The sequence below is a fragment of the Gossypium arboreum genome, chromosome 8, assembly GCF_025698485.1.
Source record: "Gossypium arboreum isolate Shixiya-1 chromosome 8, ASM2569848v2, whole genome shotgun sequence".
Classification (NCBI taxonomy): domain Eukaryota; kingdom Viridiplantae; phylum Streptophyta; class Magnoliopsida; order Malvales; family Malvaceae; genus Gossypium; species Gossypium arboreum.
In genome coordinates, this window is record NC_069077.1 from 15281107 (window position 1) to 15308715 (window position 27609).

A 27609-nucleotide genomic window follows, 5' to 3' on the forward strand; every position below is an offset into this window, starting at 1 on the left:
CATAGAAATTAAATAATGCTTTTGTTGAAATGATAAAATTGAATATTTAATATATATCTATACTATAATTAAGTCCATTAAAGGTAAATTTATTTTTTAAATAAAATTTAAAAACCACTTGCACGTGATTTGAGAGTTAAACCCAAAATATTATAATTTTTAATAAGTTAACTTTATAATTACTTCAACTAAGCTATATTTAGTTATTATATCAAACTTTTTAAAATTTGTTATATATATATTTACTTACATTGTTAATGTACCTTAATCAAGTGACACCCACTCATTTCAGTGTTTTGTTATAGTAAAAATACTCTTTTTTCCTATAAAGATCAAATTTTGTAACTTTAACCTCAATTAATTTAAATATTTTTATTAATTAAATTTTATAAAAAAATCATATTTCAAAACTAATTCTTTAAAGTTTTTATAATATATATTTTTCTAAATATTTATGTGTACTAAATTTTAACTATTAAAAATAAAATATGACAAAAATATTTATTTAAATAATTAATGAATGACAACCAAACGAAGTAAAAATGATTTAATCACTCCACATAAAAATATTCATTTTCACTGAAAAGAGAAACACCTTTCCTTATCATAATCATGGAAAGGAAACTCCATAATTTAATATAGATAAATGTGAAAAGGAAACCCATAATTTAATGAACTTCGTTAAGCTTGTTATTTAATCAATCAGGAACAAAATTATTATTCAGAAATTCAAATAAATAAAATTTCATTAGAAATATAGTCAATTATTACCATTTCAAAAGGGATAAAATGGTAAAACACATTACACTTTCAATAAGAGAATAAAGTTCAAACAAGAAACAACTGGAAAAAAAGATTTTAAATTATTTAAGTCGAAAATTCATATAAATGAACTCTATCTTATTCGATTTTGTAAACTGAGCTCTAAATTAAACCTAAATTTTCCAGTTGGTTCTTTGTTTTATTTAACTAGAAAGTGTATGGCATACAATACAATAAAGATGTGTTACATATAATGTTTTTTTTTTTTTTTTTAGATAAATTGATGGTTTAGGACTATAGAAAAACTTTAGGGATCAATCTGAAATTTAAGATATAGTTTAGGATCCAATTTACAATAAAGCCTCTTTTATTATTATTTTTTCACTGTTTTCATGACTGTATTTTAAATGGTTTTTTATATGGTTAACTATCAGCTAAACAAATTAGTAGTCTCTCTTTCCTTCTGGTTTCTCTTCTATTTCTAATTTCCTCTGAGAAAACGAAGGTTTTTAAAAATGGCGGAATCGGTGGAGCTGCCAGGTCGTTTAGCGATTCTTCCGTTCAGAAACAAAGTTTTATTGCCTGGTGCCTTTATTCGGATTCGCTGCACTTCACATAGCAGGTTTCCTTTTCTTTTTGTTCTCTTTTGGGTATTTGACTAAACTCTATTAACCAAACTCTATTAACCAGCGACGAATTTTCTTTCTCTTGTTTGTTTCCATAGAAAACAAAAATGGGGAAAAAATTTTATGGCTTCAAATTTTGGAATTAGGGTCGTTTCTCTGGTTCTCTCTTTTTTTCAAAAGTAGAATGGATTTTTTTTTTTGCGAGTTTATTTCCTTGGTTCTTACTTATAATATCAGGCTTTGTTTTCCTCTTTTTTTTTTCTTTTTTTTTCTAGTGAAACGTACATGGCTTTAAAAGTTTTCGACTCTTCTAACTCGAGCTCATATTAACCATTCACTTCCAGTTCTTAGAAATTCAAGTTATTTCCTAAATTGTACGTGAGTTATTCTTTTCTAAACGTCGGGTTTTATGTAATGTTTTGTTTATTTTAGCTGAATAATAAAAATGGAGATAGTAGAATCACGGATTAGTTCGTTATTTGTTGTTAGAGAAAAAGTGGTTTGACCTTTTCAGTGCGAAATTGGTTGAGTTTTTGGGTCTTCTAGTTCGAGCTCATATTCCATTCACTTCCAGTTCTTGGAAATCAAGCTATTTCCTAAATTGTACTTGAGTTATGTAATGTTCTGTTTATTTTAGCTGAATAATAGTAATGGAGCTGGTAGAATCACGGGATTGGTTCGTTATTTGTTATTGTGACCAGTGCAGTGTGAAATTGGTGGAGCAAGAGTTATGGCAGCGAGAAGAGAAAGGATTAATTGGGATTCTTCCAGTGCGAGATGCTGCTGAGATGACTTCAATGGATTCTGTGTTATCTCAAGGTTGTTATTTGTGGACTTGTTTTGCTACCAAGACGAATGCTTAAAGTTTTTTTTAGTAAGAGGTTTTAAACCATTTTTCAGGTGTAGGAAGTGAATCTGGAGAGCGGAGCTCAAAAGTTCAGATTAGCACATCAGATAATCACAAGGTTGATGGGAAAAGCCACCCTGAAGTTATTCATTGGCATAAAAGGTACTTTCAATCAATTATCTACAACTGTTTTGTGCTTTCAGATATTGTTTCATTAAGCCTATTTCCTTTTTTCTTATGTCAATATTCAAGACCTTGACCTTTACTCTTTTCTTCTTCTAGTGAGATAAGGCTATACTTATGGTACTTACGTTTGATTTTGATATCCCAGGGGTGTGGCTGCACGTGCTTTGCATCTGTCAAGAGGAGTGGAGAAACCGAGTGGGAGGGTCACGTACATTGTGGTCCTTGAAGGTTTATGCAGATTCAATGTAGAGGAACTTAGCACACGAGGACCTTACTGCACTGCAAAGATATCTTCACTTGAGATGACTAAGGCTGGTAAGTTGGCATAACATTCTTTCTTCTGTAAGCACAATCACTAACAATATGAGTGCATAGTGTTCTTTCTGTTTCAAAATTAAAAATATAATAAGTTGGTATCACTAGTCTCTTTTTCAATCTCTAGTACCAGAAAGATTATGTCCTATGGTCTTTGGCTAGAATTAACTCTGGATGCATTTATTTTATCAAGAGAGAGAATATCCTGCTTTTTAGATGCAAGTGTTCCTTTTGAGAACATTAGAATTGTAACACTGTTTAGTATCCTGTTCATGTTTGTAAGTTTATTCAACCTTTTAATTGTGCTTAGAGATGGAGCAAGTGGAACAAGATCCAGATTTTGTAACATTGTCTCGACAATTCAAAGCAACTGCTATGGAGCTTATTTCTCTTCTTGAGCAGGTAAAATATTTAACCTGTTCTTTTACTTATCAGTGTCTCTGACCTATGTCACGAATCAAATAAAGATTGTTAGTTCTCTTGTTGATTGCAAACTTGGCTATGTTCTTGTGTTATCATTCTAGTGACAATTCATGTCTTTGTGCCTGCTGTCAGAAACAAAAAACTGGTGGAAGGATAAAAGTTCTTTTGGAGACACTTCCTCTTCACAAATTGGCTGATATATTTGTTGCTAGCTTTGAGATGAGTCTTGAAGAGCAGCTCTCTATGTTGGATTCTGTTGATCCTAAAGTAAGGCTTTCAAAAGCTACTGAGTTAGTTGACAGGCATCTACAGGTGAGCTATTTACTTATGGTTAACATTGTCAGTTTAATTCTTCTTTTGGACTTTATCCAGTTAATGTATTTCATTTGCAGTCAATACGTGTAGCAGAGAAGATTACACAAAAGGTTGAAGGGCAATTGTCAAAATCACAGAAGGAGTTTCTTTTGCGACAACAGGTTAGCTTTCTTCAACAGCTGGAAGTTTTTAGGGAGTGGAAAGTAGAGGGTGCTACAGGTTTTTTGCAGGAACAGACTAATTAGTAACCTATGGTTTGTTATTTTCCAGCCGTTTGTATAGCATCAGTAGGGGTGGAGATGGTCCACCTGTAAAGATAGTTTTTTGGGGGTTTCTCGTGTCTCGTGTTTGGAGCTATCTTTGCTGCTGGAAAAACCTTTTCTTGGTTTTTTGCATGTACATTTCACGTTTTCTAAGTTTTACCTGCCTAAGCATTTGACTTTTGAAATATATTCTAGATGAGGGCCATAAAAGAGGAGCTTGGAGACAATGATGATGATGAGGATGATTTGGCTGCCTTGGAAAGAAAGATGCAGAGTGCGGGGATGCCTTCAAATATCTGGAAGCATGCACAGAGGGAGTTGAGGTATAATAATATGCAAGAACAGTATAAGTGGCAAATTTTGTGAAACTCGTTTTGTGATCCAAAGTTGTTATATTCTATTTTAATTGGATATGATGTTTAACAAGGTTGTCTATTATTCTCATTTCAGGAGGCTTAAGAAAATGCAACCGCAACAACCTGGATACAATAGTTCACGTGTCTACTTGGAGCTTCTTGCTGATCTGCCTTGGCAAAAGGCCAGTGAAGAACAGGAATTGGACCTGAAGGCAGCAAAAGACCGTCTGGACTGTGACCATTACGGTTTAGCCAAGGTCAAGCAACGGATAATCGAATATCTGGCTGTTCGGAAGGTTGACCAATTATTTATTGTTGCTTTGATACCTTTTAATTTTATATATATTCATTTGGTTTGAACTATTGCAATCAGCTTAAGCCAGATGCAAGGGGTCCAGTTCTGTGCTTTGTTGGCCCACCAGGTGTTGGGAAAACATCATTAGCATCATCGATCGCTGCTGCTTTGGGAAGAAAATTTGTGCGCATATCTTTGGGTGGTGTCAAGGATGAGGCTGATATCCGAGGGCATAGGAGAACATATATTGGAAGTATGCCTGGGCGTCTTATTGATGGGTTAAAGGTAAAATGGGTTTCTTGTATTATAATGTGATTCTAGACTTTATGTTCTGCTCTATTGCATATAGGTCTTGCAGTGCTGTTTTCCCCAACTGTGAGCTGACTGAGAATATCCATTATTATAGGTCTACATTTGTTTCAGTGGAACACCATTAGCAATTTAACCATTCTTTGAGAAATGTTCTTGTTCTACTTTCTCGCTGAATGATTTATTAGACTGTATTGCCTCTTTAACAGCATAACCTGTTTTGATTTTGATCGGTGGTTAATTTCCACTCTTAAATATGCTAGAAGTTGATGTATTCAGCTTTTATCTTCTACCAAGTCATTGTATGAGTGTGCTCCACAGCAGTTTTCTATGCCTTACTGTTGGTATTGTGATCCTGTGCATTACTGCATTAATATATGTAGGGCATTATGGATCTTTTTGCCTCATCAATTAGTTTGAGAATCAGACAAAACCAGTTAGAAGTAAATGATGATTTAAGTTTGTATGATGCCATATGAAATTTATCATAGGCTGACAATCTGAAGTTTGGAGAACTGAATCCCCCGTGAATTAAGATTCTCAATATCCTTATTGGATTTATATTATATGCCAATGGTTATTGGTCTTACCATCCTGATTTTATTTGGCTTCTAGAGAGTAGGTGTTTGCAACCCAGTCATGCTATTGGACGAGATTGACAAGACAGGTTCTGATGTGCGTGGTGATCCAGCTTCAGCTCTACTGGAGGTTCTTGATCCGGAGCAGAATAAATCTTTCAACGATCAGTATCCTACTTTCTTCTATGTCTAGATTAACATGGTGAACTTTGGCTTGGGTAAACCAGCAGTAACTTTATTGATCTTTATTAGTAAATCCTTGAAAAATTGCGTTGCTGTTTAACTTGAGGACCTCATTTAACATTTATTCTTTGACCCTTTTTTTAATTGTATATATGACATTGTTATTGATTCCACGTGGGTATTTGCGTCTCCATCACTAAACCCATTTCATGTGTGAGTTGGTCATTCGTGGTCTTTAACTGAGGTTGAATAGCTATTTAAATGTGCCATATGACCTTTCAAAGGTGATTTTTGTGGCTACTGCAAATAGGGTGCAGCCTATTCCTCCTCCACTCTTGGACAGGATGGAAGTCATTGAGCTGCCTGGATATACAGCTGAAGAAAAGCTAAGAATAGCCATGCAACATTTGATTCCACGAGTTTTGGATCAGCATGGATTGAATTCTGAGTACCTTCAAATTCCGGAGGTATTTATCACAATTCAATCTTCTCTTTTTGAGGCGTGTGCTTCCATACTTGATAATATTGGGTGTCTTAAGTTCATTAACACCTGTTGTTATGACTACCCTTGAGCATGGAGATAATTTTTAGAAACCTGTCAGCTGGTCTTTGCTTCCCTATTATCTCAGTTGAATAAATGATTATTAGGATTTAGGACTAATATCAAGTATGAAGGTCTTTTCCATCTCATTTTGAAGGCTAAGGTTACCTTGTAATATTTGTTGATTATATCCGTGGAAGATGTCTGAGCTCTTTCGTTTTCAAAATTTAATAGAACATAGAGGCATCTATTTCTTCAACTCTTCTGCTTAGAATTTAGATGAAGATGTCAGTAAGATCAAGATAAAATAAGCTAATATAAGCATTGAGTTATATTGTATTGTACAGCACATTTTATTTATTTCTTTGCATTCCAGTTCCTCCAAGTTATATTGAGTAATCTTATCTTAATGCCTTTTATTGTGGTAGGCCATGGTTAAACTTGTTATACAGAGGTACACCAGGGAAGCTGGTGTCCGGAATCTCGAGAGGAACTGGGCTGCTTTGGCTCGCGCTGCTGCTGTAAGAGTTGCTGAGCAAGACCAGGCTGTCTCAGTTAGCAAAGATGTTCATAAGCTAGCTTCTCCTCTGCTGGATAACAGGCTTGCTGAGGGAGCTGAGATGGAAATGGAAGTCCTTCCAATGGGTGTGAATAATAATGAGATATCAACTGCATTCAAAATTTCCTCACGTTTAGTTGTTGATGAGGCTATGCTGGAAAAAATATTGGGCGTAATAATTCCTCACAAGCTCTTTTCTTTTATCTGGATATTCACTTTTTAAAACCTTTAGAATTGGGTCCATTTAAATGTGGTGAAAAAAATATTTTTGGGTTTCAGTTTTTCTTTTCCCGTTACTTTAGGCATAAACTCTGCATGTATGATGTGGTCCATAGGCTTGAGTAAGTTTATGCTGACAGTAGGTTGCGTTCACATTCTTTCTTAACACGAATAGGGTGCTTGTATTCTCTAATGCAGCCTCCTAGGTTTGATGACCGAGAAGCTGCAGATCGTGTTGCCACTCCCGGAGTATCTGTTGGGCTTGTTTGGACCAATTTCGGAGGAGAGGTTCAGTTTGTGGAGGCTACGGCAATGATTGGAAATGGTGAACTACATCTTACTGGGCAACTTGGTGATGTTATTAAAGAATCTGCTAAAATAGCATTGACATGGGTATGCGTTCTTGGATCACATTTTCTACATTTTGTCTGATTCAAAATTCATCACCATGAATGCTGCTGGTGATTTAAAAGTTGCTACGTAAACTGCAGCTGGTGTGGGTATATTATTTATTGGATCAGGATCATCCATGTTTTCTAAAAATTACTACCTAATCCTTCAACACCTCCTGAATGATCTAAAAGTTGCAATAGAGCACTTCCTGTCTACTTTTGTTGATTCTGTAAACAGATGTCATATATAAGTTGCTCGTTGATATTACTATCGTCAGTTCTGCTTCTTTGTTGTTAATTATGCTTTTATTTCTTGTGTGGTTGCCATTGCACCTTTCTTGGTATAATTGTCAAACTCAAATATATCTCTGTATTCTTTTAAGGGTTTTATTTTGAAGTGTTTCCTATTTTTCAGGTGAGAGCCAGGGCAGCAGATCTTAAGTTGGCACCTGCAGAGGAAAAAAATGTGCTGCAGGGTAGAGATATTCATATACATTTTCCAGCTGGGGCTGTACCAAAGGATGGGCCATCAGCCGGTGTGACGCTTGTAACGGCACTGGTTTCTTTGTTTAGTCAGAAATGTGTAAGAGCCGATACCGCAATGACTGGAGAAATGACACTGAGAGGTCTTGTGTTACCTGTCGGTGGTATTAAGGATAAGGTGTGTTTCATTTCATGAGCTATTGTATGTATATATTGCAAGAGAATAATATGTTCATCATCGATAATAATATTTGCTTATGTTTGATCAAAATCTTTTCTAGTCAAGAATATGCAATAACAAAAAGATTGACTGAAACTGCTTTTATTTCCCATTATTTTCAACATTTTTTCCCCGAATATCAATTGTGCAGATACTAGCAGCACACCGTCATGGTATCAAGAGAGTTATTCTACCAGAGAGAAATCTAAAGGACTTAGTTGAAGTACCTGCGTCTGTGCTTTCCAACCTAGAGGTATTTTTTCCCACGTATTTGAAGCAAACATTACTCTAATATCTCTGCACTTCTGTATTTTCAGTCAGCATCTTAACATGCAGTTTGAATTTGGTTCTGTTTGCCCATAAGTTTTGGCAATTACTGGGGGATTCAGGCATTTTTTTTCGAACTAGAATCTGGATGACAGCTAAGAATGATTTGAGTGCTTGCATTAGTGATAACACTTTTCCCATTGATCAGATTTTTTGTCTCAAACATATAAACAAGGCAACTGAGAAACAATTGACCATTTTCCCTCACCAGATTCTGCTGGCCAAGCGAATGGAAGATGTGTTGGAGCAGGCGTTTGATGGGGTATCCCCATGGAGACAACTCTCAAAATTATGACAAAGCCGCTTCAAGCATGTCTCTGGTGACCAAATTGTTTGTCTGGGGCTTTGTCTTTTCTCACAGATTCCAATTATTTATATACAGTCTTGTTTGGAAACAAAGCTCAGCTGTCATGGACCTTTTGCAAATAAGGCTTATATACCTCTGTTGGGAAGCTTCGGGTGGAAATTGCTGGTATGTGTTTCCCTTTTCCTTTTCTTTTAACACACTGAATTTCGGAGGCCTGCATACAATTCCCCTTGTAATATGTTCTCGTTTACCTTCATTTTCCTTCCTGTATAATTTAATAACATTATAGTCTTACGTGTTTAAGATTTATGTGTAAATAAGATTACATATACTCTTTATAAACCAAGGATGAGATGTGATTATGATAATGAAAGCAGGCAAGGTAACCTAACATTTCATTACTTATTTCCCAAAACCAAACCTCATAAACTGATTGGTTCCTGTTATTTGGGATCATCAGACCAGCCTCTTCTATTGTATGAAAGCATAAAACAAGGATAGGATCATTTTTTTAATCAATTTTGATGAAGTCGGCATATAAAAAAGTTGATGCACAAATCGGAAAGCAATACGGGGAGTGAGCTGCTTTGATTATGTACAGAAGTATTAGCCTGTAATACCAGAGTTGAGTGCACTGTGAACGTCAACGCCTATTTGGGCTTCAGCTTTCTCCATATCAGTAGTGGCTGAGCCAAGCTTTTGGGTGAACTCAGCCAGACTCAATGCGGTGGAGTGGCACTGCCTCCACGGTAATAATATCAGCAACATAGTTGGTGGCACTGCTGAGCAAATATTTTGTTACATCCTTCACTTCATGCACCGACAAGACATCAGGTTTGAGTTCAGCAATTGTAGGTACATGCCTAGGCAAAACACCCATATGCCCAGTTGTTGCAGGAACTATAACCATGTCGACCTGATAAAATAGATGCACCGTAAGTCACAAATTTATTAATATGATGTCTCCCACATTGAAATTTTATTCAAACACCCCAAATTGTATATATATTACATACAAAAGTGGCTCATAAATTGGCAGGCACTGTAATGATATATGGCAGAACAAAGAAGAGATAGACATTCCCAAGCCATAAGTCATAGCCATTGCAACAAATAACTAATATGATAAGATAGACCATGATTCACTTCTTATGAATTAGTATAATAACTTTGCTAAAGCATGGATATTGGTCCGATAAGAAAGAAATTGGTATACGGTAAAAGAGGAAATGAACTTAAATTGATAAGCAATGAACTAATGTTTGAAAAAAATTGCATAATTGGTAAATACTTATAAGATTGCTAATATAGGAAGTAAATGACCATTATTAGTTTAAGCTATAACTCAAGTATTTGATCAATATAATTAAAATATACCATAAATCAATCAAAACTAAATTCAACCAAAACCCTGACGACAAATACATAGCCATTAATCGCACTACGAAGATCTAAGCGAACCCCTTTTTTTTTACAAAAAGATCAAAAGCAAACCTCTTTTGCGGGGCAAGGGGTGAAGAAAGCAGATGAAGTCTTGGGAGAGTCCAATTTGGGTATAACTTTGCTCCATGATTCAATGAAGTTGGAATCTTGCAGGTACGTGTGCGTAGAAAGCTCGACGCTTGCCGGAACATGGTCAGACGCTTTCTTTTGGTGGCGGTGGATCCTACTAGGTTTTTACTGATGTTCTGTTCACTTCTTTGTTTTCTATTTTACCCTTCTGTTCTCCGCCTTCACTTATATATACATATTTTATTTTCCAATTACAGTAGATTGTCTTAACAATTCGACAGACAATACATGTATTAAATAAAAATTCAATAAAAAAATATGCTGATTTGAACGACAAGATTAGCAATATTTCAAGATAAAAATTAGGGGTATGGGTTGAATTTTTTATTAGTTAGGAAAAAAACACTTTTTTACAAAATTCTTTTCTTTTATAGATGCTAAAATATTTGTGGTTTTATCTTTGAGTCTTAAAGTTCAATTATTCTCCTAAGTAAATTTTTATTTTTATTTCAAATTATTTTAAGCTTTTTTATATTTTAATTAATAAACATATAATTTTTAAATTTTTATTCTTAATTCATTTATTTAACTAATATTTTTTATTTATATAAATAAAATAATAATTATATAATTATATAAAATATATTTAATATATTTTATTATGTTAAAATATTTTACATATAATAATAATAATATTTAGAATAATTATTTAATTTTATAATATTAAAATTCATTATACTCATAGTCTAGGTGAAAAATAAATATTTACATATAAAAATTATATAAAAGAAAAAATAAATAAATAAAATTAGTTGATTCTCTTCCAAAATTAAAATATTTTTAACATGAGGAATATATAATATATTTGCATTATATAATTACATATTTATTATTTCGTTTATATAAATAAAAGAATTATTAATTAAAAATATCTTTGACATATATTAAATATATTTTTATTATATAATTAGATATTTATTATTTTTATATAAATAAAAAATTTAAATATTTATTGGAGTAAGCCAAATAACTAATCTTCCGCTCATTAATTAAAATAATAAACTAAAAATAAAATAAAAATTTAAAAACAACATTTTTATTAATTACAAAACAAGAACTAAATATTAAAAGTTAACCAAAAAAATCTTGAAACACATGAAAAAAAACAACAACAACTGTATTTGAGATAAGAGTCAAACTTGAGATCTGAGGATGAAAATCGTAATGCTTGACTACGTAATTAAAGGATGTCAAATGAAAGCACTTTTTTTAGAAAGTGTTTTTATCAAAAACGCTTTTCTCAATATGCATTTTTGTCAATTCAACAACCTATTTCCCTAAATAATCAAAATTTTGGCCAATATCCTTAATTTTCTTTTGATGAAATCGGCATATATTCTTAATTTTGTCGAATTTGAATCCGCCATTCAACCAAAATTTTATTTTAATATATTTATATATTTTAATTTTATTATATATATTTTATTTTCTTTATCAATTGTACAAACCATACATTTCATTATTTATTATATGCTAATTTTAAAAATAAATGTCTTCTAAATACGTGGTTTCTATATGCTTATGCGTGTGAAAGAGTTTCTAATATTAATAATGTTGTTAATTAAGTTGATGTCATAAATTAACTCGACACCAACTCAAGATTGATGACAACATTGTGATAAATAATTAGCTTCATTTAGTATTCTTAATCGATGTATTTATTTAAATGTTTAAATTTTGTTTTACTTACCATTTAATCTATTTTTTTTCGTTTTAATCTTACATATTTCATTTGTTATATTAATTAGTTTGAACTATACATTTCATTTTTATTAAATGTTATTTTTAAACATACCTCTATGCTCTAAATATGTTGTTTTCATATGCATACTGCTTGATAAAATCTCCAACATATATGACAAATTAAAAATTTAAAAGGAATGTTGTAATACCAACCACTATGTTTAGGCAAAATTACCCAATTAATCACCAAACTTTTAAGGTGTTATTATTTTGGTAAAAAAAAAAAACTTTACAATTTCGTCATCTAACTTTTAGGGCACTTTTATTTTAGTCACCCAAGCATTAAATTAATTAATTTCAATATTATGGTAACAAATTTATTGACACTATAAAGTGATCAAAAATTCATATGATTTATTTAATTGATTTTAACATTTTAAAATTTCATTATTAAAAAAAAAGAGTTAAGTGAACGTAGTGTGTATTGACTGGACGTTGTTTTATTATTTTTGCAATTTAATCTTAATGTTTTTTTTACCCTGATCAATATTTTAATTTTTTTTTTTGAGTTACCAAAATGAAAGCAACCTAAAAAGTTAAGTGACCAAAATGAAATTGTAAACAAGATATGGCATGCACAGCCTAAATGCGTGACTAAAATAAAAGTGCCCTAAAAGTTAAGTGAAGAAATTGCAAAGGTTTCTTTTTAAGTGATCCAAATGAAAACACCCTAAAAGTTGATGACCAACCGGATAGTTTACCCCAAAATAAATAAGGCATAATATCTTATTCAGCCCTCAAACTTCAAAAAAGAATCATTTTAACCCCTCATTTATTTTTTTTATCTTTTTTAACCCTTAAACTAGTGCTTTTCTCAAATCACACCCGAAATAAATAAAAAAATTGACTTTTGTCAACTTTGCTAATGTGACCGTCCATGTGCATGCCACTTCAGCAACTAAATTTTTTCAAAAATTCTAAATACTATAGAATATTATTATAATTTTATTATTAAATAACTTTTATATATTTGTTATGCTTTTTAACTAATTTTTATATTTTTGAATTTTTTAAAAAATTAATTAATTGTTGATGTAACCTTTCTATACATTTCGGAGGTGTTTTGACAAAAATACTAATTTAAGGGTTAAAAGAGACGAAAAATTAAATAAAAGACTATAATGATATTTTTATAAAGTTGAAAGATCAAATAAATCATTATACCAATAAATCATATAGTAAAAATATTTTTGATACAAAATAATATAGTAAAATTTTGTGAAGCTATAAACAATATAATTATATAAAATCTGAAACCCATTGCTCACAAAACAAAATTTCTAAAGTTTATCAGAGCCAGGTTTCGATCCTGGGACCTGTGGGTTATGGGCCCACCACGCTTCCGCTGCGCCACTCTGATTTGCTGTTTAAGTTTTGCTCTGGCTAAATTTAAACAATAAATATAATTCTCCAGCTCCGTTATTTGCTATCCAACCACTTTAGGATGATAGATTGCAAGTATTGAACCGTATTCTTGCTCCTGTGACAGTGCTGCTATTTTAGAAAGATAGATCGCAAGTATTGCAAAATAATGAACTAGGAATTTCTAATAAATAATTAACTAAGACATTATCTATTCACTAATTCACATAGCTCTGAAAAGTTCCTTTTTTTTTTTTTTTTCTTTTCTGAAACTATACCCACACAGAAGCAACAATGCAAAAGAGAGAAAAAGCCTATACTCAGATGTTGCTTTTTACAAACTTTGAACAAAATTTACAGTGGAAAGCTAAGCATCACAGCCAGAACCATGGAAGAAGATGATGGAGTGCAGTCAGTCTTCATTTTAAATTCAAGCAGTAGGCTCATGAGCCCAAAAAGCATCTGGATCCGGACAGAAGAGGGAGAAATCTTGGACTTCTAGGTTTGCAATGTGCCAATCAACAAATCGAGCTTGTATTGACTTGAATATCAGAAGGATGGTTGGCAAAAGCCACCATTTGTTGTCTTCGCTGCAAATTCCAAATGCTATTTAACACATCTTGTTTGGCACAAAACATATAAAGTTTAAAAAAAAAAAAATTATATATGAAACTAGATTGATTAGGATAGCAAAACTGGAATTCTCCGATGTGAACCAATTATAGCATGATTATCTTAGAGTTTATCAACCCCAAACCTAACAATTCTTCATGTCCCGGCTCCACTACACCTCACTTTTTATGCAAGAATTAATTCTATCAACAAATTCTACGAACTTGACACCCATTAAAACTAAACGAAATTTACTACTCCAATGGAACTGATGAAGAGTTCTCTTAATTACCGATGATATACTAGCACTGAGTGAAATAGAAGTATGGCTTTCGGTCCAGTCGTTTACTTTCTATTCATATGTGTAGGACCACAACCCATGACTTGTGTAACTGATAAAAAATAATGGATAGAAAAATAATAGAGGGGAGCTTGACCTAGTAGTATAACTTGTAACATTATAAACGCCAACTATTAAGACAAATGCATCTTTTAACTACCCTCAAATTTATATAAGCTCTCCATCAGGCTAATAAGCAATTAAATCCTCACCTTCTAGTATTCCAAGTATTTTCCTTGTCAGGTGGCATGAAGGAGGAAAATCCATAATGAATAATGCCACAAATGAAAGCGACAGCCTGCAAGAAAATTTATGTGTGATGTTTATAGCTCAAAATCAATTATTGGTGTCTCATTCTCACATGTCAGATTCAATACTTTATGAATTCTTCATATTGCAAAATTCTACACTTCTCTATATTGCTATTGCAAAAGATTTCTAGAAATATCTACCTCGTCTGAAATATGTCTCTCTAAATTGTGAAGTGCATCATATACAATATCATATTTATAAGAATTTATGTGATGGCACTATAAGCATGAAGAATTAGGCTGGTCAGTAGAACGCTATGCATTGGTTTACCGTGTCATTAAACCATATTTCACCCAAAAACAAAAAAGTAAGTACTAGGCAACCCAAAAGCATTATAGCTGATTCATGCCGATGTCTAAATTGGAATAACTATCTTTGGTAAAAAGTACCCTACAATTTCGAGGTACTTACAATATTTGACAAAGATGTAGCATTCCAAAGGGAATATATACGGGCAAGCGAAGCTCTACGAGGCTCTTTACTGAACAAGGCATTCAATCCAGCAGGGAATGGAGAAAGCAGTGATAGAGGAAGAATAAGCAGGACAGCAAGGAATATCCCAAGAGATATCCAATAGAACTGAAGCAAAGTAAGGAGGGTAACAGAGAGATCTGCTAAAAGCATCGTAGTAATCAGGAGCTGAAGGGAGTCCTGAAACATAAAAGTTCAAGCATTAAGTGATTGAGTAATTTGAAATATCTTCAATAGGAGTGAGGTTATACAAGTTAGATCGCCACCTGACGACCAACAGGTCTAGTATTGTGCAATAAGAGAGAAAATGGGAAGAGAAAGTCTCTTTTAAATTCTAAAGATCTCAAGGTAGCATCATTTATGAGACCTCCGTTAATTCCCCCTGTGATCTTTTTACGAGATAATGCATGACTTGGGTATGGCCAACTTTGCTGGAGTAGTTTAGGGTTTTTGCCTGCAGATGCAGCATCGTTCCTGAATCATTAATACACAAACAGCCAATGAGCAAATAATAATTCGCAGAGCTTGAAAAGCAAACATTCAAATACAACCTACTTGTGCTCATTCACTACAGTGCTAGAAAGGGGAAATAAGTTTCTTCCTACATACCACAAGTTAGTTCCATTTAAAAACAGATTATTGAAAATGTAAAGTCAGGCAAATAAATCAGAAAAATTCAGCGGAATGCTACCAATAGATGTTAGTATCAGAATTTGTTGTTAATATTTAATATCATCTACATGCTTCAGCTGCTTTCAAGAGTAGATTCAACTCATATGTGTTCCAACGGCTTTCTACTTTAACTGTTCAGTTTGGATCAGTGATCATGTTCCCTTGTTTTATTTTGGAAGATAGAACATAAGAGACAATTACTTGACGTTACCTTGGGTATCCATCATTGCTTCTATCTGACAAATCGGGCTGGTGCAAATTGTGAAAAGTCAAGTCACCAACCACTACTACAATGCCCAGCTGATAGTAACCAGAAGCTGTTGCTTGAAACCAACCAAGCTCAATTTTAACCCCATGGAATTCAAGCTGGGGATTTCCATGACTAGCTATCCAATCCAGAACAGGCACCAATGCAGAACGAATGGATCCATGTCTCACAGTCCTCAACTGAGCATTCAAACCAGCTACCAATCGATTCCAAACAGTCGGCGGTATGTGCTGGAGATAGCATATTTCTTTAATTCAGATGAATTTTACTAAATCGGGTTATGATAAAGCTACAGAAAAATTATAAGACAGAAAAGACACCTGGCCCAGAAGATTAGTCAACAATGTATCACTATGAAGATTGTATGGTGACATATAGCTTCCATCCCCACCAAATATTATGCACATTGGGAATCTCTTTTTTATGATTGATACCATGTCCACACGCTTCTCATCGCCACCAAGGAAAAAATCAATGTATGCGACCATCAAATCAGGTGTTGCTCCTACCTGCATAAATTAGGTAACCATTTAGAGACATGATAAAGAAGAGAAAATGTACACAATCCTAAACAAAAATTATGTAACTATGTATTTAAGCCTCTACTGCTGAATTTGCATAATGGATGATGTCACTTGCTAAACATCTCATGATGGTTCATCCCGATGACATAGAACCTAGTATCTTCTTTGAAGTCATAAACACCATCGAGGCAGTAATGACGCATGGTATTGAATAATTTAATAAATGATTTCACAAACAGACATTAAGAAATGGTTTTCAGCAGATAAAGATTGGCACCCGAGGAATAAGATGATGGAACATGGTATTGAACAATTTTAAGAAATATATTCTCAAGCAAACATAAACCAAAGGATTTTTAGCAGATAAAGCATGGCACCCGGGGAATAAGATGACTCCAGAAGAGTGAAATGCAAGAAGTATAACCTTCATCCCCTTGTATAGAGCACGTGATCTACAAGAGCGGAGACATGAATGGTCGTACTCTGATTTGACATATTCCTGAAGCCTATGAACTTTTTTCCTCCGCCGCCACTGTTTCCAGGACCAGGCACAAGGATATGCAACCACTGACAGTATACTGTGCACTGAGCCTTCCCACCAATCATAAGCAGCAACCGAGTTAATCTCATCAATGAATCTATTAAAAGCATCTTCATACCTACACGTCCATGAGTTTATTGATTATTACTATTTTAGATTATAAAAAAAAAAAAAAAGGAAAGCTGGATTCTAACATGAAATAAAGGGGGCTTGAATAAATATAAATAAATAAACAGTTCTAAGAAAAGACATTTATCTACTGTACGAGATACTCGGAGCATCTCCCTAATTGGTAGGCTTCAATATCAAGTGTACATTGCATCAACAGCCAGTAAAAAAAGGGGCATGCTAACAAAATGACAGCTATTCTCATGGATTTTTCTTGTAAAGGGTACTTAGCATTCTACTTCCCTCTACCCCTCTCCCTCAACCCACACTTAAGTATAGTTGGATAACTAAATAGAGATCTATTTGCAAGTGGCCAGCAGGGTATATGCAATGATTGTTTACTGTGCTAGGAACAGAACATTTGAGCATATCAATGATCTTTTCGTTTATTTCCTTTTAAGAGGGAGGAGGCGAGGGGGAAGGGAGAGGTTTTGAGTTCAGCTGCAACCCACGACCATTCCTACTTCCATGAATTTACCTACAGAATCACTTATGCTGCAATGGAAAAAAAAAAAAAAAAAAAAGCCATCATTTCATCCTTTGTTACTCAAATTATTTTCTTACACGATCTCAATGATTGAATCAGGAGGAGAGTAAGGAAGATGCCATGGTTCTCTAAAAGTATTGGGCCCCATGAAATACATTCTGTAAACATGACTCTGAGTTTCTTCAGCTCTGGTTCCCCTTACCTAGTAAGAATATATATAGTCCACACAGAAATGTTATAAAATATGAAACTGGACCCAGTCACTGCTGCACGCATTTAAGCCATAAAATGAAATATAGCTTTCAAAAATATACCTCTGATAGGGAAAGAAGGTACGGGAAATGATGACTGCTCTGATGTTCAATATTAGCAACATATGAGCTTGATTCGACCAATTTGATTCTTAATGTGCTTAATAATACAGCTAGAAGCACCAAAATGCCAGACAGAAGAAGTGCAAAAGGCCAAGGACCTCCAAATGTATACATCAACTCCTCAAGAGGGGTATAGCAATTGGGCATTCTATATTTCTCAGATATGCATTTATAAGGGCAAGATGACTGACGGACTCCTCCTGCAAAAAATACACACCCTAAAGTGAGAAAGGGAAGCATATGGAAAACCACATATAAGAAAAAGATTTGAGGGAAAAAGAAAAAGCCATGAAAGAAAAATCACAGTGTTAACAAGTACCTCGTACATATATGAAATTTGCACGATTTGGAAGAAGCTCCAGAGGGCAAGGAGTGCAAAGGTCTTCATCAGAGCCATCAATATCTTTGTAAGTGCCAATGGGGCATTCCTGTGAACGAACTCCATTGTAATTTTAAAGAGAAGCAAATTAGTGAAATCTCACAGTTTATCGTCAATAGCTAAGATGATGAATAGAACTGATTAAAAAAACAAATTCTAAACCTAAAGGGAAAGACAATAGTTTTGTATCTATGTAGATGTAGTAAAGTTGACAAGTAAGAAGAATCGAATGGTTCGTGCCAACATGTGAATAAACAAATTAAGAAATCTGTGCATGCATAAAATAGCCAACTAGTGAAGCAAGCCATGTCCCTATTTGATTAATGGTGAATATTTTCCCATTATAATCTAGATGTAGACCAAGTAGAATCAGAAAATTCAGATTATAGTGCTGGAACTTTTGGTCTGGAGCAAAGTCTGGTAAGTCAGATTAGGTGGCGCTTGTCCTCATAAACAAATAAAAATAACAGCTTACAAACAAATACTATCACGAGATGTTTCCAGAGGAAATTTTAAGCTGGGATGGAAGGTGCTACAAGTAGCAGTAAGACTTTAGTGGACTTTTGGTAAATAGTGCAAATTGCAACAATATTCTCTAAGTATCCCTGTAACATAACCCCAGCATCATTGTGATGTATAATAGCAGAAAGCAATTGGTACAACATAAAACATCTTGAAACACAAGTTTTAAAGGTAATTTATAACAATTTTAGAAGTTCAGTGAAACTTACCCTGCAGAATGTACCATAGAGGCCTTTTGGACATTTTTTACCAGTTACTGTGCCCTCGTCTCCAAAGAGTCCACCTTTATGCCCAGCACCTCCACTGTCACTCAGCATGTTTGAAGAAGTAAGCTGAAATTCAACAGTTTTTTGTTCATTTTTTCTTTTTGGGTGTGTGTATGTGTGGAAAGGCTTATATTTCAAATTTTTAATTGCTTCTTATATTGACAGACAATATAAAACTACAGATTATTCAGTGGAGATATTAAGTGATAATTCGTCCAAACCTTACTGGAAAAGAACTCCATTTAGTATCTTTCATATTATCTGTTAGTTTACTCCTAACAATTTGATAGTAAAGAATAGATAGAAAGTGCAAATAGCCTTATGGAAAACTACTCCATCTAATGTTTGCTGTATTAGCAGCTTGTTAACTCAATAATCTTATATTAAACAAATGAATGGCATAATGCAAATAATCAGATTCTGGAGTATCTTAAAATGTTTGACATAAATGGTCCAAAAAAGAGTTGTGATAAAAAAAATTAGTTAATTAAGGAATTTACAACATTTGTTGCATTAGCGAGCCCTACCTACTATTGATGAAACCGCTGATAGAAGCAACTGGAACATATTCATCCCCAATGCCTATATTAGACCAGTGAAAATGCACTCTTCCACCACCACCACCGCCACCACCACGAGGGCCACCATTTCCCCCAACAGTTGACAAAGATGAATTTTCCGCAAGCATAAGCTCTTGAAGGAATAGAAGAACTGTCCCACCAGAACCTCCACCAAGTCCACCAACCACTGATCCATTACCGTTTATTGTTGCTTCCCCAAAGCTTTGACCATCAGCCCTCAAAGAACCATAAATGCTAAGCCTTAGGAGAGGCCATTGGTTTGAGCCAATTACTAGCGAAGAGACAACCATAAGTTGGTAAAAATAATAATTTCACAATGTCAGAGAACATAAAAAATTGTCGAAACAGTCAGAAAATTTGGACATATTTCTTATCGCTATAATTCTTGAAGACTTGGCTTCCATCATCATTTATTTGAATTTTATTGATGTGATAATTTATTTTGGAATTTTCCGTTATTATCTTTTATTGCCTGTTAGTGTTTTTAAATAATTCTCCCATAAGATAGGATTATCTTTCCATGTATAACCAGGCTTGTTGACATTCAAGAAATTCATCCTTCTTTGTCCATTGTCACATACTTAAAATAACAATCTAATATAGAATCTTTTGGCAATTCCTGAACTGAATACTCACCAATCATTCCTCCTCCAACTACATGTCCGAATGACTGACTAGGACCTTCTGTTCCGCTTCCCAACTCACAAGGAAGATCAGCATTACCATACTGATAACCACCACTGCTAACTCTTCCATTGAAATATCCAGCACCCCCTCGTCCACCATGCCCAGCACCACTACCAGCTCCATTAAGATAGTTTCCTTTTCCTATACCTTTGCTGCAACCTAATAAAGGGTCCCCACAAAATTAGAAGTGCTAACAAAAGCAATAATCCCACTTCACAGAGACTAACAGGTTATTTGAAAACCATTGTAGAGAAGAAAGATGGAAACAGGGAAATGCAGAAGACAACAATGATGAATATCAACACTGCTGGTTATACTCCTTACCCAATTCAGATGCAGCAATCAGGCCATTAGCATCAATGGTGACCGTCCTTGCCCTATGAATGTGAACGATACTTCCCTTAATGATCCCATTAACAAGTAGGTCCTCAACCCGACAAACCTATGAGTAGGTCAAAATAACTGGTTAGAAATTGAACTATGCCACACTCAAAACAGAATCCTAATTCTATGAAGCAAACCAGGAAGAACTCATTTAAAGCAATATGCTTCATGTTATGTCCTTCTCCAATTCCAAGGTATGAGAACAATTCTACTTAAGAAAGAAAATTTTCCTTTTTTGATAAACTAGAAGGTTTGTACAAGATGGCATCTCTTATTAACTTTACATTCTCATTATTATAAAATCAGTTCAAACCTTCTAACTAGAAGAAGAGATGGATTCAAACGGACCTTCCATGCTTTACCCAAATGCTAGGGAAGGCATGACCGTGATATGCATGCCAAAGTAAATTTCTAATCTTGAACCCAGAAGTTTGGCGCTTACCCTAATATTTTCAATAACTCATTTCCTTTGCACTTAAAAATGCTTGAACAGATGGAAGCTAGATTTCAACAGTTATTTTGTTAAGCAAGACTTTTAGTCCTCTTATAGAATGACATCAATTTGATTCATGAAAGTAACCTATATGAAATATATTAGCAAATCCTCATAAATAAGTAAAAAGACGCAAATAAGTTAATTTTGCATCCCAAAATAAGTCGAATTCAAATATGATTTCTACCTGCAGGGAAAAGGACAGTGTATAATTAACATGGCAATCATCTGGAGGAGTTATTAAATCTATTGGACATGTTTGGCTCTCACAAAGGGAATTTGTAACCCTACAAAAATTTTAATAAATAAAAAGTGAGAATTTCAACATGAAAGAGACGTTTGACATTTAATTCGAATGTGCTTAATAATATCACAAGAAGTCTTTTAAAAAGAATTGAAATTCATACTCACACAATTCTGCTAGCATCATCATCCAGTGGAGCCTGAAGTAAAGAACCTGGCCCGACCTGTAACGTGCAAGGACTTGTAAACACAGTGTATCAAATGATATTTGGCTCTAGAGAAACAAAAAGAAGCCAGAAAATTGGAACAGTAATATTGTCTGCAATAATCGATCAAGATATAGATTCTCAAAAACCATTACAGTTCCATTATACAAGTTAAAGTTATCAAGCGAGGAGGAAATGTTTTATAGGTGATTCCAGTAGAATTTCATCTTATTATATGCTTTTAAGGTATGAGAACTGAAAGACTGGGATGTATAAGAGAACATGTATCAAGACAGGCTTCCTTCAGAGAACCTCAATTATTATAGAGAAGCTTAGCTGTTGACATACCATTTTATCACCCATGCATAGCATAAACTTATAATACCATAGTATTACTCAAGCCATATGTGCAGAACTTACACAGATATACATGTATAGAGAGAGACACACACAGATAAGCATACTTGAGGAGCACTTGCACACAAATTACTGCGTTGTCAAAATAAATACCTCTAGCAGTAAAATATAACCACAAATTGGAGCCCTCTTAATTCTCTCACACCTTTAATAAGTTTAAGCAACAGAAAAATAGTAATTCATGTCAGTAATGTCTTACTGTTATGTTATAAAACAGAGACAAGGAAAGCCGCTGGCCTTTAATTGCATCACCATGACCAGTTAACTGCAGCAGACCTTGACCATATACACCCAAGTTTGCATTAGAACTAATGACAGAGTTCTCCTGCAAAGAAAAGGAATCAACATGATTACCAAAACTTTTAATCATAGCTGAAGATTGAGCAATAGAATAAGGAAAAAGACTAAGAAATTCATGACGAAATCCAAACATCATACCCTTAGAACAACCAGATTCCTTACTTCAAGGATAGATGCTGTGACAACAGTGTTTCCACCACCATCTATTTGAATCTTCGAGTTCCACATGAGTAGCATTTTGACAGAAACCCTAAATGCACCAAATACCTTTATTTTTGAAAGGAAATTAGTTAGACTAACAATGAAAAAAATGGCCCATACCTCCATAGAGGATAAACTAGACTGACACTTCAGAAGAAATTCCAAAATAAAAGTAACATAAACCTTTCAAACTTCACTAATAGGTCTAGACAACAGTGGTCCCTATTGACGTAGTCTTAGGATTTGAAATATTCAAAAAAATTTGTTATCATTCTTATCTTAGTTTTGAATTGTTTTGAATTACTATTTTATCTTATTTTCAAATCAATCGCTTGAATTTCTATTTTAAATGTAACCAGCTATCTTTACCTCTATAAATAGAGGTTTCTATCAATAAATTAATGAAGCCATTTCATACACCTCTCATTACTGAAATGAAAATTGCACGCAGACACTGAGCCAGTTAATCTAACCAGCATTTCAGATATTCTACAAACCTTAACAAAGTAAAATCCGTAAATGTCTAAGGTATTACAAGATTTGAACGAGTGATGGTCCCAAAACACAATATTGTGAAGTAAAGGCTTCAAAGAACCATTTACACAATAAAATCTATTATTTATCCTCTTTCCCATGGTAAGTACCACAATCTAGGTCAAAACACATGTTAACTCAAGTGACAAGTGCTCATAATCCTATAGGACAAAATCTAACTTAAAAAATCATTCCCCAACTACCTAGCCCCAGATACAGCCATTAAATTTTGCAGTTCAGCTCTACTTAAATAAATAATAATAACTATCATAAAATCCCTCAGAAAACATAAAAAAAACAAAAAACAAATGTAACATACCTTTATGATGGAATCACTCATTAAAAGTTCTTCTGCGACAAGTTCAAATTCTGACATTGGGTATGCAGACAACCCAAAGACAATTTCCCCCCCACGATATAGACTAATTTGGCCTCTGACCTTCACAGTTAAAAGCATATTAAGGAATAAGAATGCCATTGGAATGTGACCACTCATCACTATTCTAGAAGAGTAAATACTCAGAAGGGCGAAGGGTTTAAATAAAAGCAATTGTGATGACAGGCTAAGCAATCTAAGAGAGTAGAAAAAAAAATGATAAAACAGAAAAGGGTGTAGCTTATTTGGAAGAAGATAGAGATTAAGCAACCTGAACTCTGGTCCAAAGAAGAGGAACCAACACTTTCGCGTTGTTCTCCACAAAAACATTTGACCACAGTGGACTAGTAGAGAAATCAAGCAAAGGAGTTTCAGTGTCTGTGGTGACATTATCATTGCCGACTCTTAGACTCAGTAAATCAGCATTGAAATATGTACCAGCTGCTCCAGAGTTTCCAGGACAACCCAAACTATAACCACCTGCCAAAAATTGAAGCATGTAATGTAGCCCAATCTAACCACAGTAATGTCTCATTTTACAATTATGTACTAAATTTCTAGATTTTATGGGTGTGATTGGTACAAACCATGCACAGAAACCTTGACATCTTCTTGTATGCTGTAACAATCCAGAGATATTCTTCCACCACCACCACCACCCCAACCCATCCCACCAGCTGCACTTATAGTACCATATCCCTTCCTAAGTACCAAAACAGCATTCTGACATTTAGTTAAAGAGTTAATTTCTACTTAATGATTTTTAACTTATAGGAAGGTAAAACATTGATGCCCAGGAGTAGTCAACTGGCTATGATGCCATTGTTTTGTCAGTCATAAGCAGCTTTTTGAGCACCAAAAATGACAATAAGATCTTGAAAAGTCTAGGTAAACGAAAAATCACCAATAATGAATGGATCTCACTTTCTTCAAGTGAAGAAGAAAAGGCCAAAAACAGAATAAATTACACTATGTGGTTGGCTTTGGATAGAACAAATTAAAATTGGCAAAAAGGGAAATTGGCAATCAGAAACTCAAGAAGAATCTTTGGGCTTGAACCCCAACTATTATCAATGAAAATCCTACAATATGCATTCATGACTTAGTCTACTGCAGCATCTCCATCGAGTTTATTTAATTCCAGTATAAACTGTTACAATCGCTGATGAAAACAACCCTTTTCAATATATCAATTCATACTCAATAACATATAGCCACAAAGACATTGAATTACCAAACATGAGGAATGCATAAATCATTAGTGAATTATTATTGCAACCATACACTTGAAATTACAGAAAATTTATTATATTGCATATAAAACCTTTCTATACGAAGTCTCTATATTAGTACGGAGGATAAGCATTATTATGTGCAGTGATAATGCAAGAAATGTTGGGTACTGTTAATAGATTTTTCTACAAGTGCTGAATCAGCAAACATTAACTGAAAAGCTAACATACATCTGACCATGGAGAAAACTAGAAATATGAAAATGGTTTGTTCAGGTGCAGTGTACTCACAGCTTAACAGCTCTTATGTAGATGCTTCCACCAGAACCCCCTCCCCCTTCTATTCCTCCATTTCCACCTTCTGCAGTTACAGATCCATTCAGATATATCATGTCCTTTACTATGAACTTAACTCGTCCTCCACCCTTCCCTCCATACCAATGTCGATCAGAAGCACTGTCATTCTTACTACCACCTTTACTCCCATAACTCCATGGCTCAGACAAAGTGGACCAAGCATAAACATCACCCCCCCAAAAGCTTGTCTTATTATTTTTGAGACATGAAGCACCTCGCCCACCATGCCCTCCACCAGCTCCTTCAGTGCCAACAGGTGTACCACTAGTTTGAGGAGGAGGAGGACCAGCCAAGGATGTTGTGTTAATAGTAGAATTGTACCCGACAGTCAAATTGGCAGCACAAATTACTACTGATCCGGCAACAATGGCAACATATTCACCCACATTTACATTTCCAGACATATTAAAGGTAACCATACAGCCTTCTGTAGGGCACTTGATTGAAACATGGGGAAGTATTTCCAAGTTTCCGGTACCACAAATGTAAAGATCAGAACTTAAATACAAGTTTGAGTTTAACAAGCATGTAGTATTAAAGGATCCTACACCTTCCAAGTCCTCACAAGATAGAGAATCATTCAGCGGTAGTGAAGTTGATTTCTTAACGTGGATGGAAGTTGCAATTACAGATTCATCAGTCAAAATTAATCTAGGTTTCTGGAAAAGATTCTCTGATCGATTCAAACTAAGACAAAGGACAGACGTGCAAAGATGCCCAAACAGAACACACCAGCAGAGATACCTATGCATTAGCAATGGATGCATTACCATCCACCGCAACAAACCATTAGATAAAGTTGCATGCATGTAATGCTGCACATATATCTTAGCTTTCCACTCTACCGCTGAAATTTATCATCCTATGCTTCTCTATAGAAGCTCATTTACTTGAAACCATCTTCAGGGGACCTTCCATCCAAATATTCAGAAATAGTCTTTTCTCAACACTGAAACTCGCATAACCAACAATGTATAAATGTTATCCTGCCATAAAGACAATAGATTTATACCTAATTCACAAAAGAAATAATAATGAAATATTACATAGACAACATACAGCATAATATACGTAACTAGACTGGACTACTTAATTGGAACGAAAAGGTCTACAATGACTTAGAACACAAAGCAGAAAAATATCCCTCTGAAATCTAGCTAAGTAGACGCTTCGTATGAGCAATTAAACCTTATTAATAAGAATAAAAGGGGATTGTATCGGATATGTAATGCAGTTTATGAGTATCTGTCTACTGTTCTTCACTTGATATGTTCTAAATAAAATGTAATGCTTCATTCTTCTCAGTTCAACCAACCTATCAGTAGGCTAAGCAGTAACAGATATCTGAATGATAATTATCTTGGAAAAGCTTCTAAGTTCCAAAAATAAACAAAAAAGGCTTATCAGCACTTTAGTATTTCCAATTAAAGTTACTTGATTTATGTCAAACTAATGTCAACACAACTTTTACTTGGAGGATCAATGACATTCTATTAAAATCGAGCACCAAAAAAAATCCACAAATGCACGCAAAAATTAATTAACAATGCAATCATATCATGTAATACAGATCACAAGCTCATTTTTAATATCATGAAATAAAATATTTCCAGAAAATATATTAATCCATTAATTTCTTGTTCATCTTTCAAAGTCAAAATCCTACGCGATCTACCGTTTCGGTTACCAACTTCACATATAACAAATCAAGAAGTCAAAGAATCTAACTGAAATTATAGGAAACAAGTTCCGTTACATAATTGAATTTCGAATTCCTAAAAAGAAAAATAAAAGAAACAGAGAGCAAGAGAGTACCGTTTGGCAAGAGAGAAAGTGAGAATGAAAAACGAAAGAGATTCCTACTGAAATCTTGAACGAAGTTTCGCTCTTAGTCGCACTTCCTCTCTCTCTCTCTCTCAAACAAAACTTTTTCTGTGTTTTTCCCTAGGCAGTAATGGTCTCAGCTTTGTTTGTTTGCTTACTCTGCTTTGCTCTTCCTCCCTCTCTTTCATTTATTTATTTATTTATTTTAACGCTCCAATTATTCAACTTTTCGATAAAGATCAAGAGTAAATTATGTTTATTTGCCAAAATAAATAAATTATGTTATTATTATATGTTTGGGCAGGTAAAGGAAAATAGTGAAGATGGAGAGGAAGAGAAAGGAAGGGAAAATCTCGTACAGTCCAAGCTACGTCTTTAGCTTAGCTGGCTTCTGATATCGCTCGAGATTTACGCGTGTGCTTTTCATATCATCATAACTCTCACTTCAATTTTAGCCTCCATTTTGTATTTAATGTCGACATTGCCCTTGCTATAATTTATATCATTACTTTCTTTCTACAAAATATTTTTTTATTCAACTCAAATTGCAACACCACACATAAGTCTTTTTTTGTCCATTATTCATGACCCAAAGATACAATAAAATATGGAATTCAACCCAACGTTGTCCTATTGATTATGGGTATACATCTTA

General features: G+C 34.1%; 2 protein-coding genes and 1 pseudogene across 6 annotated transcripts; 1 reads left to right on the plus strand and 2 right to left on the minus strand.

Annotated features, from left to right (window-relative positions):
• Window positions 1–1148: 1148 nt before the first annotated feature.
• On the plus strand, window positions 1149–10355 carry LOC108469881 (lon protease homolog 2, peroxisomal). Of its 3 annotated transcripts, none has more exons than XM_017770967.2 (17): window positions 1149–1384; window positions 2095–2207; window positions 2289–2397; window positions 2567–2736; window positions 3047–3138; window positions 3292–3471; window positions 3552–3635; window positions 3933–4060; window positions 4188–4389; window positions 4467–4673; window positions 5313–5443; window positions 5712–5925; window positions 6428–6730; window positions 6976–7170; window positions 7585–7830; window positions 8024–8125; window positions 8411–10355. In XM_017770967.2, exons 1-17 carry the CDS (start codon window positions 1278–1280, stop codon window positions 8492–8494), a joined length of 2667 nt encoding a protein of 888 aa, XP_017626456.1. In that variant the 5' UTR covers window positions 1149–1277; the 3' UTR covers window positions 8495–10355. The 3 variants fall into 3 exon arrangements, with proteins under 3 accessions (XP_017626456.1, XP_052887711.1, XP_017626457.1); XM_053031751.1 differs by having other exon boundaries at window positions 1163–1412; window positions 2090–2207; XM_017770968.2 differs by having other exon boundaries at window positions 1256–1384; window positions 2090–2207.
• On the minus strand, window positions 8435–13606 carry LOC108468289 (ATP synthase subunit delta', mitochondrial-like; annotated as a pseudogene).
• On the minus strand, window positions 13341–27379 carry LOC108469687 (uncharacterized). Of its 3 annotated transcripts, none has more exons than XM_017770675.2 (23): window positions 26946–27379; window positions 25065–26079; window positions 24129–24244; window positions 23813–24021; window positions 23485–23604; window positions 22569–22697; window positions 22330–22455; window positions 21676–21731; window positions 21452–21551; window positions 20712–20829; window positions 20337–20546; window positions 19647–19971; window positions 19063–19156; window positions 18272–18380; window positions 17893–18152; window positions 17656–17780; window positions 16807–17041; window positions 16179–16367; window positions 15802–16088; window positions 15185–15392; window positions 14859–15098; window positions 14348–14433; window positions 13341–13773 (listed from the first exon to the last, which is right to left on the minus strand). In XM_017770675.2, exons 2-23 carry the CDS (start codon window positions 25937–25939, stop codon window positions 13614–13616), a joined length of 4377 nt encoding a protein of 1458 aa, XP_017626164.1. In that variant the 5' UTR covers window positions 25940–26079; window positions 26946–27379; the 3' UTR covers window positions 13341–13613. The 3 variants fall into 3 exon arrangements, with proteins under 3 accessions (XP_017626164.1, XP_017626163.1, XP_052887641.1); XM_017770674.2 differs by having other exon boundaries at window positions 25065–26116; XM_053031681.1 differs by lacking the exon at window positions 25065–26079 and having other exon boundaries at window positions 26946–27378.
• Window positions 27380–27609: the final 230 nt, after the last annotated feature.